Raw genomic sequence first — 18,633 nt, forward strand, 5'->3', positions numbered from 1 at the left:
GTCAGCTGTTCTACTCGTACTTGTCCAGCAGTTTGCCCTGTAAAGCATACATTATCTGCATTTATTTTCCATTCAGCCGACTTGTATTCAGTATTTTACCTACCTACTTGCATTTCATATTCATAGCTGCTTAAGCATATTGTCACCTTGTTAAAGTCATTTCTTGCCAAAAGTGTTTTTGTTTTGTTTTTTTTGCCTAAATCATCTTTTGGCAGAAAAGAGGTAGTGATATTTTTTTCCAAAATCACTTTTGACAAAAAATGACTTGGGTCATTGTTTTAGGAAGGTGAAGTTATGTAGATTCAGCTTGAAGTTTATTTATTTTGATGTTATAATTGCATTAACAGCAAATAAGCTTGCTGGCAGTTCAAGCAAAGTACTATGGTCATTAATCCATGTAATGCTACTAGTAGTGTTGGCAGGGGACAAGTCTTGCTAGTAAATGAAATCTAGATCTACATAAAGATTGTCGGAAGAAGAAAGCAAGACGTTCAAGGACAAATATGATGGACATTATGTGATTATATAGGAACAAAAATAAACAAATATGCTAAATGGCTAAACATGCATCTAAAATAAAAAGAAAATATTAAAATAGATATAAACTAACTGACTAATGGACTTTGCACACCCTTTTATTTATATACAAAATTCCCAATACTTTTAATTTAGCAACAATTCAAAATGAAAGGAAATTTCATCAAGCATCACCTCTCAAGACAAACCTTTTAATATTTATATATTTCAAGAATCAATCAGAACTGCTCTCATCAAGAAGGATAATTATAACCACATGAACATTTTAGTAGCAGTTTATAGTAGTTCATCTCTGGTAAGATGTCTCTGTTCTGGGACCTTCCTGCCCTTCCATCTGCAGCAGTGGAATGCCTGAGGCATCGTGACCCCAGAGTACAGAACAGAGCCGTGTCATTGACAGCAGACATGACACTGATGAAGTCAGACACAGTTTATAAAGCAGGTGGAGGTGAGCTGCAACATGGTATCGGCAAAAAATAGACAGGCCATCCACTGCAAAAAAAAAAAAAAAAAATCCCTTCATCAGTTAGTTCTTTGTAGATTTGATAGACCATAGCTAGGATATTGTCAATGTTGAAGGAAGATCTTTTTTTCTCTCTCACTCTGTCTCTCTTGGAAACAGATTTTTAATTGATATATTTACTTTTGAATGTTGAGAATTCTTTGCCAGTTTGTTTATCTCAAACTTCATGCTAAGCACTTGAGAACATTCAGGACTTAACATGTATGGTCCTCCAATAGATCTGTCTTTCAAAGACCTCAACAATGTCACAGGTATATTTCTCTACTTTTTCTTTACCTTGAGAAACTTTAATGGTCTGTTTGCTTTAAAGGGGCAGTATCATGTGTTTTCCAGCCACTTAGTAGTGTGCTTACTAGCACAATCACATAACTATGTCACATTCAGTTGTTATAAAAATGACGTATATATGTATCCGACTTAAAATAAATGTTATTTCGTAATTTTATAATTGGGCTTCTGTCTCTTTAAGAAAATTTTGTTCTTTCTGACACTGACACTCTGCCTGCAGGAAATTTTCACAACAAAGCTCCTCTATTAACCTTAAACAGTATTTTTACCGGCGTTTCACTGAGAAGTAGCTCGTAAGCTTAGCTCAGCAAATGCTCAGTTCCACCAGATGTTTGCTAATTGCTGCTGGCTAGTCTGAAGGAGCTGAGTGGGGAAATTGCAGGGGAGGGGTGCTCTGTAATGCAGAAGCTTAGAAACTGCAGCTCCATGAAGGAGCTTCGCTGCCAAAGGCTCTGTTCAATCCCCCAAAGTGTTTTACACAGCTGGATGGTTGCTATGGGAGATTCAAAGAGTTCTCAAAAACAAATCATGTTGTAAAGCTCAAAGAGGTTGACTATACATAATACTGCCCGTTTATTGATTTGAATGTATTAATCATATTCTTGAAATCTCGTAAAGGAACTTACAAATACGTTTTAGAAGAATAAATATAATTAAAAAACTATTCCTGGATTGCTTAACTGACTGACTGTGGTTTAGATGCTCTGGCGGAGATTCCCCGCCGTCCCCTGCGACCTTTAAAGATCGACATGAACAACAAGTACCTGAGCCAGTCGATGCGTCTGAACAACAACAACATCACAAATCTCGTTGGCCTTGAATTCATTTTGAATCATTTTCTGGCTCAGCCATCATCGCTTGGCTGGCTGGATCTCTCCTGCAACAAAATAACAAGCATTGAACATGTAAGATGTAGTTGTAATACTTTTCATTATATACTTATTTGCTAGGCCAAATTGTCAGTTTTGCAGGTTAAATCATTGTACCTCGTTTGACTGAACCTATTCCTTGTCTGTCTTTATGCGTTATATTTTTTATACATAATTCAGTCTACACGCATTTAATAAAACAATTCTTTTTTGTGTTCTTTTTTGTTTTTTTATTCTCATTTTGAACAGTGTATCTTTGTGCATTCCAGGTTCTATGTGAGCTAAAGGAGCTGCGTGTTTTGTATCTGCATGGCAATGACATCTGGAGCCTGACTGAAATAAGCAAATTAGGAGAGTTGAATTATCTGCACACCATCACGCTTCATGGAAATGGGATCGAAAACGTAAAGGGCTACAGGTGATTTGCTTTAACTATCAACTCGTTTCTTAACTACCACAGCAATATAATTTGATTCAGTTTTACCATGCAATTATAACTGTAACAGTGTAAATACCAACCCATTCCACAATGGTTACTTCAGCATCCAGAGGTTGATAAAGCTATGGTAGTTTCACCGTACCGTCTCAATTGAGTTTTATGAATATGTAGTTCTTTCTTGTAGGTATATTTAGGTTTACAGTAATACTTTCATTTTACAAGCATATAACACCTGAAGATGAGGTAGATATTAAGACGACCTTCCAACCTCTGTAACGTGGAGCTCAACACTAAACATAAATGATCAAAATACCAGTAGAAACATGGAAAAAGCTAGTTGGCAATTATAAGAAGGGTTGGATTGCTAAGACACAATTTTTTCCATGGATTGCTGAGAATGGTAAAAAAAAAAAATTCCAACCTGACATTTCTTTAATTAAAATGTAAATGAGAACAAAGATTGTTTTGGCCTTTTTCCCAAAATTTCCGCTCCTTGCTTGCTTTAAGCTTTTTTATTCTCTTTTGGGAAATGCCTGTCCAATTTCCCTTTGACAAAAGACTTCTTGGAGTAAATAAAATAATTTCAGATAAATTAGTCCAGCTTTATTATTTACCACAGTAAAATACATAAACACTAAGAGACAGAGGAATAACAATAAAACAAAAATTAGCAGAAAAATATACTGAGTTCCCAATATATAGCGCACTTGTGGGGATTAAGGTCCACAACCACCTGCAAATAGCTAAAATCTGTGAATAGTTGGAGTTTACTCTCAACAGAAGAATTCATGACTGGGTGAATATGAAACTATAAATTGGCTGGGGTACACTGCATACAATGAAATAATCCATCTATAGAAATTCACATTAGAAAATATATCTGCAGACATACATCAATTTGTATACAAAAAAGAAAAAAACGAGAACTGTAAGCAATTGTGTCATAAAAAGGTTACAACAAAGTAATTATATACGCTTTCAAACATTTCTGTAACCCTTAGTGCAGGAACGTTTTTCAACCAAGAAAATATATATGTGATAATTTATCATCCTTTTACTATATCTGAAAGGATTGTGATTAATTATATATTTAACCAGATATAGTTTCTTCACTGAGCTGTTGGTCTCCTGTGTGGTGCCTGAACCACTTCAACAGACTTTTATTTTTTCATATAAACAAAATAATGTGAGAAAAGAAGAATAAAATAAAGAATCTTATCTCAAAGTGCAGCTGCACAGTGGCACAGTTGGTAGCCTTGCAGAACCTGGGTTCGTTTCCCAGCCCGGGCTCTCTCTGCACGGAGTTTGCATGTTCTCCCTGTGCATGTGTGGGTTCTCTCCGGGTACTCCGGCATCCTCCCACAGTCCAAAAAACATGATTGTTAGGTTAATTGGTCTCTCTAAAATTCTCCCTAGTGTGTGTGTGCGTGGTTGTTTGTCCTGGCTGTCTCTGTGTTGCCCGGCGACAGACTGGCGACCTGTCCAGAGTGTACCTCCGCTTCTTGCCCGAAACGTTCTGTGGACATAGTGAGCACCCCTCCCGACCCCACTAGGGACAAGGGTGTACAGAAAATGAATGGATGGATCTCACAGTGCATTCATTGAGTTGAAATGACATATAAATTATTTCAAATAATCTAATGTATGTGCCTTCTACTGTGTTTGAGGAATTACGTTATTTCGATGTTGCCTCACCTGAAGAGGATGGACTTCAGTGCTGTGACTCGCCAGGAGAAGGTCTTGGCTTCTATTTGGCCTACGAACATCAAACGTCCCAGAACACGACCCCAAGATGCGTCAGAAGATGATTAAACAGTCATTCAAGTAGTTCAGATTTTTTATATTTTTTTACCAGTAAAAATGATTTATAAATGCCTTTACAAATGACTGAATAATTGGTTTGTGTCTCTTAAAAATGTGAATTCAGGAAATTTGGACAAATAGAATGAATTAGTTTCACCACAATACATTCAGCATTTTCACTTGCAAGAATTTACAGTTAGTAGGTATGAATAATTTCTTTCCCTTTAACTTCTTAAACTGTTTTAGATTTATGTTCCTACTGACTGGGCTTGTTAAGCAGAAGATACTCAGATGAGCCTTGAAAGTGACAGCTTCACTCTTATGAGTTTCACCCTGAAAAATCCTTAATTGCGTTGATTTAAATGTCCCTGAATCAACATGTGGTAAGGACTTATCTGGCCACTGAAGCCAAGACAAAAATAGAAATCTTTTGAAAGTTAATTTAGATTCTGTGGATCAGAATATTGACATTGATATTTGTGTGAGATGTAGCAATGACTCAGTCGTCTTTGACAGCTTCCAGATTCCTGATAAAAACATTTAGCCCATGTCCCAAACTGCGCTGTAAAGAAAGTCTCGATGAATATCTTTTAGTCAGGATGGCAGTTGCTCTCAGCGGGATGGCAGACGGTGCTCCAGGAAATACTTTGCGCTTTGGAGAGTTTTGACTTAAGACTAGCTACTGTACATGAACATTACTTTTTTATCTTGATGCAAAAAGCTTGTCGTAAAATAAAATGCATGAATCAGGATCTTATGTGTCAGATTTATTCATGGTTCCGCTGGAACCGCTGGCACAAACTACCACTGGATTTCATCAAAAAGTTAAGAGAAATGTATGAAAATTTGAGAATTTTGAAACTGGTCTTGCTGCATTCAGGCATGATGAGAAAGATTGTATTAATCAGAATCTTTTCTTTTTTTTTTTTTTAGAACTTTTTTGGTTTTCAATTTTTTTTATTTGATGGGTTCTTAATAGTATACTGTTCTTAATACACTGTGAAGTGAAAGCATGTTTGAAGTATCAACTTGACTCACACATTAATTATAAAACATTTTATGTTGTGACAGCTGACATACAACTATTGTCCCGTAACGGTTGGCTGCTGTTTAATCCACAAGCTCAACCTCTTTGGTCCTGATTCCTGCATTCTTTGATTTCTCCATAAAGTTCTGGAAAAGGACGTTGGATCCTTTTCCAAAACAATCCACCAAGTCATTTAGGATATTGGGGAAGCTTAAAAATACAATTGTACCTTCAAGAATTCTTTCCAAAAGTTGAATTGTTCTTCTCTGTTCCTCTGTTACGTGTGTATTTTTGTCTTCTGTTGTATTTAATGTTACAAAATGTGACTAGAGGGATATGAAAGCTTTAAAAAATTTTAAAAAGCAAACTGTGGTTTGAAAGTTTATTACAATAAAGAGGACATAAAACTACTTGCAAAGTTGTTGAAAACTAAAAAGGAGTTACAAGACTGAAACGCAGATTAAGTGTTCAAAAACTGCCCGTTCAACTCGGCTCCAGAGAGAGTTGTCCAAGCCATTTCGAAAGCCTCACACTCTGCCAGAAGGCAGATCATGGTTGGAATTTACTACAAAGCAGGGAACTAGTCATTCTCATGAATTATGTTCAGGAAATAAGCATACATACTCATTATACTTACTCTGAGGGCAGAGCCCTAGACTTTGCCCACTCCCTGATGTCCACTGCTCTGCTTCTGCTCCTCTCTCTGCAGCAAGTTCCTCTGCCGCCGGCCCTGCTCCCTTCTGTTCTGTGCCTTTTTTCTGCCTCTGCTGCTTGTCATTCAGCTCTGAGAAGGGGGTCTTTTTCCCTTTTACCTGTGTCTTTCCACCCACATCTGCCTCCTGATTGGTGGGTCAGCACACAGGTGTAGACACGCAGTCAGCAGGGTGGAACAACACTGCATAAAAGCATTTTTCTCCCATATTATAAGTTTTAATATGGAAAAAATGTCTTGTTCCACTAGCAGATTATTTCATTCATAGCTCGTACGTTTTCATCAATATTAAGGAATTATTGACATAAAACAAGCTCCTCTTGTTACTTGTAAGTTAGCTGTGTCTTATTTCAAGTGTGTGGAAATATTTGGACAAGAAACTAGACCAAAGACACTTGGGAAGATTTTGTATTTTTGCCCTGCAATCAATCAAACACTGAAAAGTTACATTAAAATCATGCTGAACACAATTAAAGCATGCTAAAAGTCCCTCCAAAGCATCATTAGAGTCCTTTACAGTCAGCTGTTTGGTTCTTGTTAAGGTTGTTAGAACCGGTAGGTTTGTCTATTTATTTGAATGTATGGCTTTGTGTTGATTTTGGCCCAAAATGATCACAAAAACAAGGTACAGACTGATGTATGCATCCATCCCTTTCAAATGCTGAACCCTTATCAGTTGCATCAAAAGCAAAGACCAAGGAAAGAAAAGACGGGAGGGTATGAGTTGACGCATGGCTGATAAGACTCTTCCTGCAAGAGTTGGACAAGGAGAAAAACCTCAATTTTAAAGTTCTGAAATGCTAAAGGTGCAAAACGACCAGCCACCATGTGTGGGAGGTAATGGAGAGTGTATAGGAAGAGTCTCATCCAGAGCAATATTTATGCAAGAATTGCTGGAGCGCACTAGTTCATCACTGACACACCCTTACAGAGGCTCTGCTTTCAGACATTCTGTTGTTTGATGTCCCTCAGGCAACATGACATCTCTTCAGGACACAGAGAGGGTGTGTGTGTGTGTGTGTGAGGCATTCTGTTTTTGAAGACCTAAGATGGTTGTTTTTCTGGTTCTATGGAAAGAAACAAGATCCCAAGTCATAAAAGAAGGAATCCAGGGATGGGATATTTTATTGGCCCAGATGTGTTTAATAAATCATTTTCCCTCAGACCTAATTAAACACTTACTGCCTAGCGCTACTAAGCTATTAACATCTGCTCCACTGAATGAACTAGAAGGAGCTCCAGCTCTGGATGGTTTTAACAGTGGCAGGCAGGATAAATATAATGTTCTCTTTCATGTTTTTTGCCATTCCTCATCTTCTCGTTCCTTTCTGTGTTTCTCTCTCTGTGTGTAATTATCTCAGCAGCTGCTGCTTTGCTTTACATTTTCTTTTTTGCTATACTTAGAAAAAAAAAGAGGATCCTCCTATCAAAGATGATAAGCTATAAGAGCTATGAAGGATTTGACTTCTGCTGGGCATCTCACAGATTATGAACAAAAGTGACAGTGTGCATCCAGTCACCGATATTGAAATGCTGCAGAATCCCATAAATTGGTTCCTGAGAAGGTCTAATTACATCAAAAAAATAGAAAGAGAAAGAAGAGGAGTCTGACTGTGGATAACACTCACTTGGTTTTCACTGTATCCAGTGTGAAATAGGACAGAAAAGACATATTGTTTATTTTACCACATGAAAGAAAACAGAAATTAGTCGGATATTATCCAAGGTCTGTGTTTAAAATACCAATGTTTTGAACGTGCAACTCTCTGTGTGTGCTGTAAGTAGGAGCAGCTGTTTTGGGAAATTGTTTGAGATGATAATTGTTTCCTACTCGCTCGTCTCAAAAACAAAGTAGCACATTTTACATGCTGGTGAAATTCTCTGTGACATATGCCTTCAAATGTGAATCCACTTGGATAAAAAAAAAAACACCTGGAACATTTTTGCTCCACATTTTTGGCCATACAAGCTTGTTGTTAATAGTTTTTTTCACCTGCATCAGAAAGATGTCATCTCACAATGAGTTTGTAAAAAAGTGAAGACATTTTCAGCTGGGCATGATTGATTCCTTTAAAAATCTACTTTTGGATGAGATTTTTATGACTTTATGCATATTCTTTTCCTGCCTGTGTTCATTATTGATTACTGTAAAGGGGTTTATAGTTAATGTCTATGAAAGGTTTTACTGACAAACACTCCAGAATTAGAGGTCATCATACTGTGATTCTTTTTGACATATGACATTTGCAAAGTAGTTTATTCCTGGACTCTGTGTCATTCAGGCTTTTAGCCTGAAGACAAAAGCCAGATTTTAGTGTAAGATTTTTTTTCAGATCTTTGTTCAGTATAAAACAAGTACTACTTTCAGAAATATCTCCTCATCAATAATCCTCAAGGGTTTACTAGTCAATGCAGCCCAAAGGCAAACCTGAATTATGAGCTAATTAACATGCTTTGCTTCCTAGTAGGTACAGCATAACAACAGTCAGAATATGAGACAGTGTGCATGCATCCCATGTTCACTAGAGAAAGAAGTTCAAATTTACACTCTTGTTCAGTCACTCCATGACATTTTTTAGCCTGAAGCCCTTTCTGTTTTCTCCTGCTGCAATGCTCCAGGTAGTTGTCTTGTTAAAATGTAAGCCTTTATCATTCAGTCTGAGATCCAGTTTTTATCGCTTTCTCTGTAATTTTCTGTGTGCTCTTTTTCTTTATAGATCACAACCTGGAAAACTTTCTCTATTGTGTCTGCTATATGTTTACTTTTATTTTTCACATATTTATCATATTTTACAGTGCACCTGTGCTTGTAACCGGTATTCACACTGTACGAAAAGGCACATAATCTTATTTTATCTTTGAAAATGAATCAGAGTGCATATTTCTGTTTTCTGATACATTTTCTTTGAGTTGAGAGATTTACAAACAGTTTCTTAGCATTTTTTAAAATAATTGCATATAAACTTTATGACTTATTTTAAATATTTTGAATATCCTCCCACAAGTTTCTCTGAATAGTTTTCTAGAATTCTGGCTCATCCTGATAAAGGTGGGGGAACTGGTGGCGATATGCTTAGTAAATGAAAATTTGGAAAACAGATTTTTCCCTAATCTTTTTTTTTTCATTCCCTTGAGATGTTGCTTCAGTATTTCTACATACAGCAATGCTTTTTGCTCCTAATGAATTGATTTTATGAAGTGAATCAGCTTGTTCTGCTGCTGCCTACGTACAGTTGACATGGTGCTTTGAGGCTTGACATTTTCCACCTGGTCCATCCAAACATATCAGTTGTCGTACTGGCCAAACGTGCCAATATTGGTTTCTTCCAATCTCAGCATCTCTAGAAAAATAAGTTCTTTGTCCCTGAGTGCTGTTGTAAGTTGAAATTGAAATCGTTTGGATTAATAGCATCTTTTTATCTAAAATGTTCTTTCAGCCTCTGCTGGTTCAGGACTTGTTTCATTGTGGATGTCGACACTCCGGTTGTCCCCAGCATCTTTCACATGCTGTTTATTTTTAATTGCTCTCACTGAAAAAGAGAAACATGCCACTTTTAGGAGTCAGAGTATTGTTTTCAAGGATGAACCAGATGTGGAGACAGAGTTCTCTTTTTGTGTCACAGTATGGCTGCCGTTATTCTCATTCCTCTTTTGTAGAATAGATAATTACTTCCTTAGTTGTTTTACATCCTAATTCTGCTTTAATCTGTCCTTTGATTATAACTTAACTGTGTTTATTGGCCTTCATGTTGCTGTTTGTTCCCTGATGTATTATTATTAAAACCTCTGAGACCGTCAGAGAATTGTTGTACTCATACTGAAATTAAATTACACGCGAGGAGGCCCTATTTACTAGTTATGTGACATTAAAAACAATTACAATTGGTGGTAATGTTCAAGGGATATTAAGGCACTGTAAGTGATCCAACTGTGCTGAGTTTCATGCTCTGCCATAAAGATATATCCACCAAATTATGCTTTTGTTATGTACAGTAGCTGTATACAAATATTAAGTTATATTTTAAAACAAGTTTTAAATATAAAAGCTACATTTCACAGATCGGGTGGAAAATTTGTTTTCTCATGAAATCCTAATCTTTGCAGAAAAACATACAAGCTAAATTGTTTTCTTATTTCGTAAAACATCTACAGTAACTAGACCTGTGTCTATGGGGTTTGTTATTGCACTTGCACAGGTAGTGCTGCTCTTACTTTCCGTTGCTTTAAGCTGATTGAAAGTTTGACGATAAATACATTTAGCACAAATTTGATCATCGTGTCAATACTGAGAGTTAAGAGGGAGCAGCACAAACAGTAGCTGATTATGCAACAGGGGAATGTTGTACATTTTGCTAAAGCAATAGAAATGGCAGAAGTTTTACCTCATTGAGAGGATTTAACTGAAATAGATTTTTTTGTCTCTTTTTTCCAATATAAGCTTATCAGTAGTACATCAGATGAAACATATCCAAACGTAATTTATAGTCTTATTACTTTGATTCAGTTTAGTCATAAAATACCCAGAAGAAAACAGATGAAGGAACTGGATTATTAGCCGAAATAAAGAAATCTTTGTAAATATGCAGGTTGAGGAATAAAACTGCTTTTTGTTGAAAGCAAAATCCTTCTGAATGTTCATTAAATCCCATCTCTCTGTGAGCCTTTGTACTGGAGCTCTGCAGCAGCGTCTTCAGATATCTCCAAACGAAAAAGAGAATTTTCACTTTTATCGGATCGGCGCTGTCTCGTTAACATGATAGCATCTTTGAGCACCACATTCGCCGCACTTGCAGATGTAGCGGCTTGACGGGACACTTTTGACGTCTGATCATTACATAGCATCAAATGAGTGCGTTGTAATTTCAGAGCTATGATTCCTTTTCAACCACCTTGGACTTTGCTGGTGAAGACAAACTTAGCGTGCACTGATGGCTTGTCATGATTGGCTCAGACCTTCTGATCTTGGCTGTCGGCCACTGAGCTCAATAGGATTTCGTGTAATCCCACAGAGCAGTACAGAGCAGATGGACACGCAGGTAAGATCACAGTGGTAGAGCAGCTATAATTGGCCTGGCTCTCTGCCTGCAAACCCTTTTGACTTGTAGTAGTTTGAGTTTTTGATGATCTAATCAGATATGAAGAATATCAGGGAGTCCATTTCTGTGTCCATTAAACTTTTATTCCATATCAAACAGATAGTCGTTGAAGTTTTGCTTGTTTGCAGGCCCTATCATACATGAAGTTGCGTTGCTGCAGTCCTGCAGAGCAGATGGAGCCACACTGCAAGCTACTGAGCTCCATTTATCCAACGTTTATGAAACTATGTCTACAATTAAAAATAAAGTAATAAATACACAGTAACACAACCAAGCAGATGGTGGGCTTACAGCTATCACTCTTGCTATCACACGTTTTATTAGCAAATTATAAAAAAACATGAATCACAACAGTAACGATTGAGCTAAACTGTAATAACCTGAGTGAAGTTGGCCCCCCCACCTTCTTCAAATTCACTCAGGTACTGTAATAGCAACAGTAGCCCGCTCTGTGCCTGCTGCAAAATGCCCTGAGCTTGTATTATCATTCTGAAAATTTTGTGATGGAATTTTTTTATTATTATTTCACCTTTTTTCCTCTTTTTCATAAAACAGAGAGACACAAAAAGGGATGATTCCTCATAAGACATGTTCAAAGAACTTGGTTTAAGATTAAAAACAACAATAAAAAAATCCATGCATTATATAAGATAAGTCATGACGCTTTCGAGATTGCCAATAAAGCAAATTTTAAGTATAGAAGTTTAATAATAAATATTATTTGTTAGCACATTTCAAAGACGCTGTCACTGGAATGGTACTTCCATAGCAGAATCTTAAAACAACTAAATAAATACCGGTCTTGTTTTTATTTATTTTATTTAGCCTTTCTATTTAAGCAGATTTTAGTTTTTGTGTTCAACAGATGTCCTCGCATTTGATTCTAGAATCATTTGGATCATTTCAACTGACAAGCAAAAATCAAAGTGATTGTTTTTCTATTTGTTTTTGAATTGGATCCAAAACTGAAAAATGTTTTGTTTTTCATATTTTCAATTTCAGTTTTGGATCCAAAAATGCCAAGCGGAAAAACGGGCCGTAGGCTTAAATTTGAATTGAATATTTCATTGCTTTGGTTTGCTTGACCTGGGAATTGTTCTGCATGCAATCATGGCAGCACTGGAACTACACACAAATCTGATTTAGGATTCATTCAACACTGGCATTCAACATGACCCACACACACACACCCCCACACACACACGCAAATGTTGTGCACGATTCAGCAGATGAACATCCTACCGTGCTTGGAAATGAGCATCGAAATATTCCATGCTCGACATGATCTGAAGAGGAAAGGCAAGGCAATTTTATTTGCATAGCACATTTTCAGCAACAAAGCAATTCAATGTGCTTTACATGTTTAGGAAGAAAATAACACAACAAACAAGAAAAATACATTACACTGCACTGGCAAAGTAAGGCGAAACGATGACAGGTTGGAAAACACTTTGACATTCCCATTGTTACAAATCAAAAACAACTGTAAACAATTGGAGTTTTTAGCCTTGATTTAAAGCTGCAGAAAAAAACCTTTTATAAAAAAGTTGGTTTTTTTTAGGTTTTTTTTTTTACATGTTTTAAGTATAACATGAGACAGATAATCTGTTAGAAATATTTCTGCAGATGACTGTAGGACCACAGGGAAGAGACAGAGGAGCTCATGTTTTTCACAGACTGTCTCATGTTATATTTAGTAATTAGTTTTAATATATGTATAAAAATATATTGTTTGTAAAAGTTTCATCTTGGAGCTGCAAAGGAACACTGTGTTTCAGCAGTTCTGAAATTTTCTGGAAGTTTGTTCCTGATTAGAGGAGCATAAAAACTGAACGCTGCTTCTCCATGGTTGGTTTTGGTTCTGGTTCTGGTTCTGGAGCTGCAAAGTAAACTTGAACCAGAAGACCCGAGTGGTCTGGAAGGTTGATGCGACAACAGATCTTTAATGTATTTGGTGCTAAGCCATTCATTAACTTTTGAACTAAGAAAAATATTTGAAAGTGTATTTTATGAGCTATATGTCAGTGTAAGGTAGTTTGTAACTGTGGTGATGCCCTAGCTTTGGTGAAGACACAACATTGAAGAGAGGGTTTTGGCTGTATCGACATACATAGTAAGTTTATATTCAGATTTCAACAATGCCATTAAATGTGTGATTTTTGTCAGACGGGATCATTGTGGCCCAAAGTTCATGACTGGAAATCTGAGTTTGCTGTGAAAACACAAAGACCCCGGACTCTCTGATGTACTGACCACACACACTCTGGCAGTAAAACTGCTTAAGATACCATTATGCTTAATAAGTATAATTTAAATAGCTCCTTAATTGTTTTTAATCTGTGTTGTGCTCTAAGTTATTTAAAGCAATTTTGCCTATTAAAATTATTATGCAAAAGATGTGGTGGTTGCTTTAATTTTTAACTAGTGTATCAATGCTGTAAGAGACAAAGTAACTTATATTTGCACAGTTACACGTTGACGGTGTTCAACATAAAAACTAGTGTCTCTAAATTCCAGCAATGAAATATTAAAATCAGATCCGGTCCTGTGACCCATTTGTTCATTCGAAAATTTTTATTTGAGACTAAAATTCAAAATTTGGAAAAGAAAAAACAATCACATTATGTTTTTTTGTAATACAATTTCAAAAATTAAATGAAAGCAATTACTTTTTCACATTTTGATCTTTGGTTGTCAATAGAAAATAGAAAGGATGAATGATACACAGATTCACTTTGGTATTCAGAAGAGTTTATGACCGACTCCATCGATACCGGGTCTCCAAGTCCTGGAGCTGCACAACAAGCCCAAATAATCTCAACACAATCATTGTTATTGACTTAGCATGCTTGTGCACATTTGCTGTTTGATTTTTGTAAAACATTGCGCTTTGTATTACAAAAAAACCATTTTTGCTTTGGCATAACCTGGTAGCGGACTCTGCTCCAGACGTGGCTTATTATTCTCCAGTCAACACCTTTAAACAAAGCAATCATTTTCAGATGATACTGCCCTGAACTTGTTATCATAACTGTAAAGTCAGACGGTGACCTCTTGGTTTTTAAAATTTCATTGAGCATACTACAGGTTTACATTTGGGTGAATTTACTGGGGCATCCACAATGATAGCTATCAAACCATTAGATAGATTCTAATTGGTTAGAAATTTCTCAAAAACCCAGAGACTTCTCTCATGTCATCACTTATGTTTTTTTTTCTCTCTCTCTGACTTTGTGTTAAGCTGAAGGTTGTTTTTCTGGACTATGTACACGTAAAAAAGAAGAGATGCATTTCACCAGATTTAACCCATGGATAGTTTTCATCTGTGTTTTAAGGCAGGTAAAACATTCAATTTTTCTAAACATCCAAGTAAGAAATTACTGAATCATTTAATAAAACATCCAGAATATGTGTTATCTGCACACATATGATCATAAATGGAACATCAACGGATGAGTATATATTTTCAGAACCATTGTAACTTTATACAAATTTTATCTCATGTTCAAATTCAACTGATCAATATTATTGGTGAAGCATTGTGGTTTAGCACAGAACAAAAATACGAAGCGAAACGAAAATGCCTGAGCAGCTGCACTGCTGCACAGCCCAAATGCACATTGGAGGGCTGCTGTGAAGACATCGTCCCTAGCAGCCAGTGGTTAAACCGGCTGTACCTGTTTTTCTTTCTTTGTTTTTTTTTTTTTTTTGCTAGTTTAACTCTGATTTCAGACAGATCCATCAACCCCAGATGAGCCTTTCAGTCCTCTGTAAACAGAATGCCTCTGTTTAAACATGCATAAAGTTTGGAAAACCCTAGGCTTATCATTTCCCCATGGAAACGTTGGCAGTTATTTACAATAAGAGCAATCAGTATAAATAGTGGGCAACATTAAAAGGTGTCGCATTAAAGATAATCTGTTAGAACATACTGAATCTTTTTTTTCTTTTTTTTACAATGTTTTCAATTCACATTAATTAAAGCTCCGGTTTGAACAAAGAATTGCATGTGGAGGACTTGGAATTGAACAATTCTTTTCACAGGGACTCTAAAGCTCATGCCTCAGAGTCCCTGATGATTAATCTCATCTAATACACTAGTGTATAACCAAAGTGTCTGAATCTGCTAAGCATCAAGCCCCGAGTTAGTACCTCTAGCATTCTGGTGTCAAGAAAAATTGCTTTGGCACTCAAAGGCACGTACAGTTAATAACGTGTTGGATGACAAACTCTACAGCTTTCTCTGTAAGTACGTCATGAATAGAATATCATGTATAGACTATGCAAAGGTAGTATAGTATATTTGCACAAGACTAGACTAAATACATATTTTACTTAACATTTTGAGAGCATTCTTTGATGAAACTGGCTATAAAGCTAAACCTCAAACTTTGAAAGGGTGATAGTTATTCTAAAAATGAGTATGTCTTACTGTAACTGTGTCCATCTGATATTCACACCTGGAATAGGCAACAATCCAAAACCTGTTTAGAAAAAAAAATGTGATAGAATACCTGAATATAATAAAGGTTCCATGAACTCATATCTAATATAACTCTTGACAAAAATGTTGCATCTTATACCAAAACAAACTAAGTAAAAACTGACTTCTAAGCTTTCTCAACAACAGGATTACAACCTACATGAAAGGATTGCTATAGCTGTCAAGGGTAAGTGGATCAAAGAAGCCAAATACAGAGAGGAAGAAAGATAGATTTGGGATTCTAGTACCTTTTAATAATTAAGCTGATATTCAATAATTCCACAACAAGGTATAAACAGTGAGCATGGGAAGGTAAACAGAGAATCAGACCATTAGATTTGGAAAATGAGGAATATAAGACCTGGAGAGGATGAATGAGAAAAGGTGTGAAACAGAAAGACTAATTACTGATTAAGAAAATTACCAAAGAGTAGCTTTCTCAAAATATTACAACCAACACAAAATTTCCAAAACCATAAGACTTATGGATCCTTTCAGTGAGATTAACCAAATAAGAACATGAAAATGTAGTAACTTTACAGGCAGCCCAATAAAAGGCCAGTCTTACTGCTGGGTTCTTTGAGCTGGAAAAGTTACGTCTCAAAGTTGTGGAAGTTAAAAATCCCACGTTGTGGAGGTTTAATAATTGTGCTTATGGCTATTTGTCAATTAATCTCAACAGAAACCAAGCTGGCCAAAACAGCTCGAAACTATTTAGGTAGTATAAGTTGAAAATACCCATCACACAGTGCACCCGACCCCTTTGGCCCCTCCCACGGGTGGTGGGCCCATGGGAGGGGGGGCCCATGTTTCCTCTTCGGGCTGAGCCCGGCCGGGCTCCATGGGTAAAAGCCCGGCCACCAGACGCTCGCCATCGTGCCCCCCCTCCAGGCCTGGCTCCAGAGTGGGGCCCCGGTGACCCGCGTCCGGGCGAGGGAACACCAAGTCCAAGGTTTTCCTTCATCATTGGGGTCTTCGGGCTGCACTTTGTCTGGTCCCTCACCTAGGACCTGTCTGCCTTGGGTGACCCTACCAGGGGCATGAAGCCCCAGACAGCATAGCTCCTAGGATCATTGGGGCACTCAAACCCCTCCACCACGATAAGGTGGCAGCCCATGTGATGGGTGGCGGCCAAGGGAGGGGACCCTGGCGGTCCGATCCTCGGTTGCAGAAACTGGCTCTTGGGACGTGGAATGTCACCTCTCTGGTGGGGAAGGAGCCAGAGCTAGTGCGTGAGGTCGAGAGGTTCCGGCTAGAAATAGTCGGTCTCACCTCGACGCATGGCTCTGGTTCTGGAACCAGTCTCCTTGAGAGGGGCTGGACATACTTCCACTCTGGAGTTGCCCAGGGAGAGAGACGTCGGGCAGGAGTGGGCATACTTGTTGCTCCCCATCTCGGCGCCTGTACGTTGGGGTTTACCCCGGTGAACGAGAGGGTAGGATCCCTCCGCCTACGGGTGGGGGGACGGGTTCTGACTGTCGTTTGTGCTTACGGGCCGAACGACAGTTCAGATTACCCACCCTTTTTGGAGTCCTTAGAGGGGGTACTGGAGAGTGCTCCTCCTGGGGACTCCCTTGTTCTGCTGGGGGACTTCAACGCTCACGTGGGCAACGACAGTGAGACCTGGAGGGGCGTGGTTGGGAGGAACGGCCCACCCGACCTGAACTCGAGCGGTGTTCTGTTGCTGGACTTCTGTGCTCGCCATGGATTGTCCATAACGAACACCATGTTCAAGCATAAGGGTGTCCATATGTGCACTTGGCACCAGGACACCCTAGGCCGCAGTTCGATGATCGACTTTGTCATCGTTTCATCGGATCTGCGGCCGTATGTCTTGGACACTCGGGTGAAGAGAGGTGCGGAGCTGTCCACTGACCACTACCTGGTGGTGAGTTGGCTCCGGTGGCGGGGGCGAAAGCCGGTCAGACCTGGCAGGCCCAAACGTGTTGTGAGGGTCTGCTGGGAACGTCTGGCGGAATCCCCTGTGAGACGGAGCTTTAACTCCCATCTCCGGCCAAACTTCGAACACGTCCCGGGGGAGGTGGGGGACATGGAGTCTGAGTGGACCGTGTTCCGTGCCTCCATTGTCGAGGCGGCCGATCGGAGCTGTGGCCGCAAGGTTGTCGGTGCCTGTCGCGGCGGCAACCCTCGAACCCGTTGGTGGACACCTTCGGTGAGGGATGCCGTCAGGCTGAAGAAGGAGTCCTATTGAGCCTTTTTGGCCTGTGGGACTCCGGAAGCAGCTGATGGGTACCGGCGGGCGAAGCGGCATGCGGCTCGGGCGGTTGCTGAGGCAAAAACTCGGGTGTGGGAGGAGTTTGGAGAGGCCATGGAGAAAGACTTCCGCACGGCTTCGAGGCGATTCTGGTCCACCATCCGGCGTCTCAGGGGGGGGAAGCGGTGCAGCACCAACACTGTTTATAGTGGGGATGGTGTGCTGCTGACCTCTACTCGGGACGTTGTGGGCCGGTGGGCAGAGTACTTCGAAGACCTCCTCAATCCCACCAACATGCCTTCCACTGAGGAAGCGGAGCCTGGGGACTCTGGGTTGGGCTCTCCAATCTCTGGGGGCGAGGTCGCCGAGGTGGTTAAAAAGCTCCTCGGTGGCAAGGCCCCGGGGGTGGATGAGATCCGCCCGGAGTTCCTTAAGGCTCTGGATGTTGTAGGGTTGTGTTGGTTGACGCGACTCTGCAATATCGCATGGACATCGGGGGCAGTTCCCCTGGATTGGCAGACTGGGGTGGTGGTCCCCCTGTTCAAAAAGGGGGACCGGAGGGTGTGCTCCAATTATAGAGGGGTCACACTCTTAAGCCTCCCTGGCAAGGTCTATTCAGGGGTCCTGGAGAGGAGGGTCCG

At 39.1% G+C, this 18,633-nt stretch overlaps 2 protein-coding genes across 3 annotated transcripts in view; both read left to right on the forward strand.

Moving 5' to 3' along the window:
- LOC114152078 (protocadherin-15-like) overlaps nucleotides 1-18,633 on the forward strand; it is a 283,395-nt gene that overhangs the window by 31,560 nt on the left and 233,202 nt on the right. The gene's annotated exons all lie outside the window — the stretch shown is intronic.
- Nucleotides 1,175-4,540, forward strand: LOC114152079 (leucine-rich repeat-containing protein 51-like). The gene is made up of 4 exons (XM_028029790.1): nucleotides 1,175-1,311; nucleotides 2,048-2,253; nucleotides 2,487-2,635; nucleotides 4,324-4,540. The coding sequence occupies exons 1-4, from the start codon at nucleotides 1,260-1,262 to the stop codon at nucleotides 4,466-4,468; spliced, it is 552 nt and encodes a 183-aa protein (XP_027885591.1). The 5' UTR covers nucleotides 1,175-1,259; the 3' UTR covers nucleotides 4,469-4,540.

This window comes from Xiphophorus couchianus, chromosome 10 (assembly GCF_001444195.1).
Source record: "Xiphophorus couchianus chromosome 10, X_couchianus-1.0, whole genome shotgun sequence".
In the NCBI taxonomy this organism is placed as follows: Eukaryota; Metazoa; Chordata; class Actinopteri; order Cyprinodontiformes; family Poeciliidae; genus Xiphophorus; species Xiphophorus couchianus.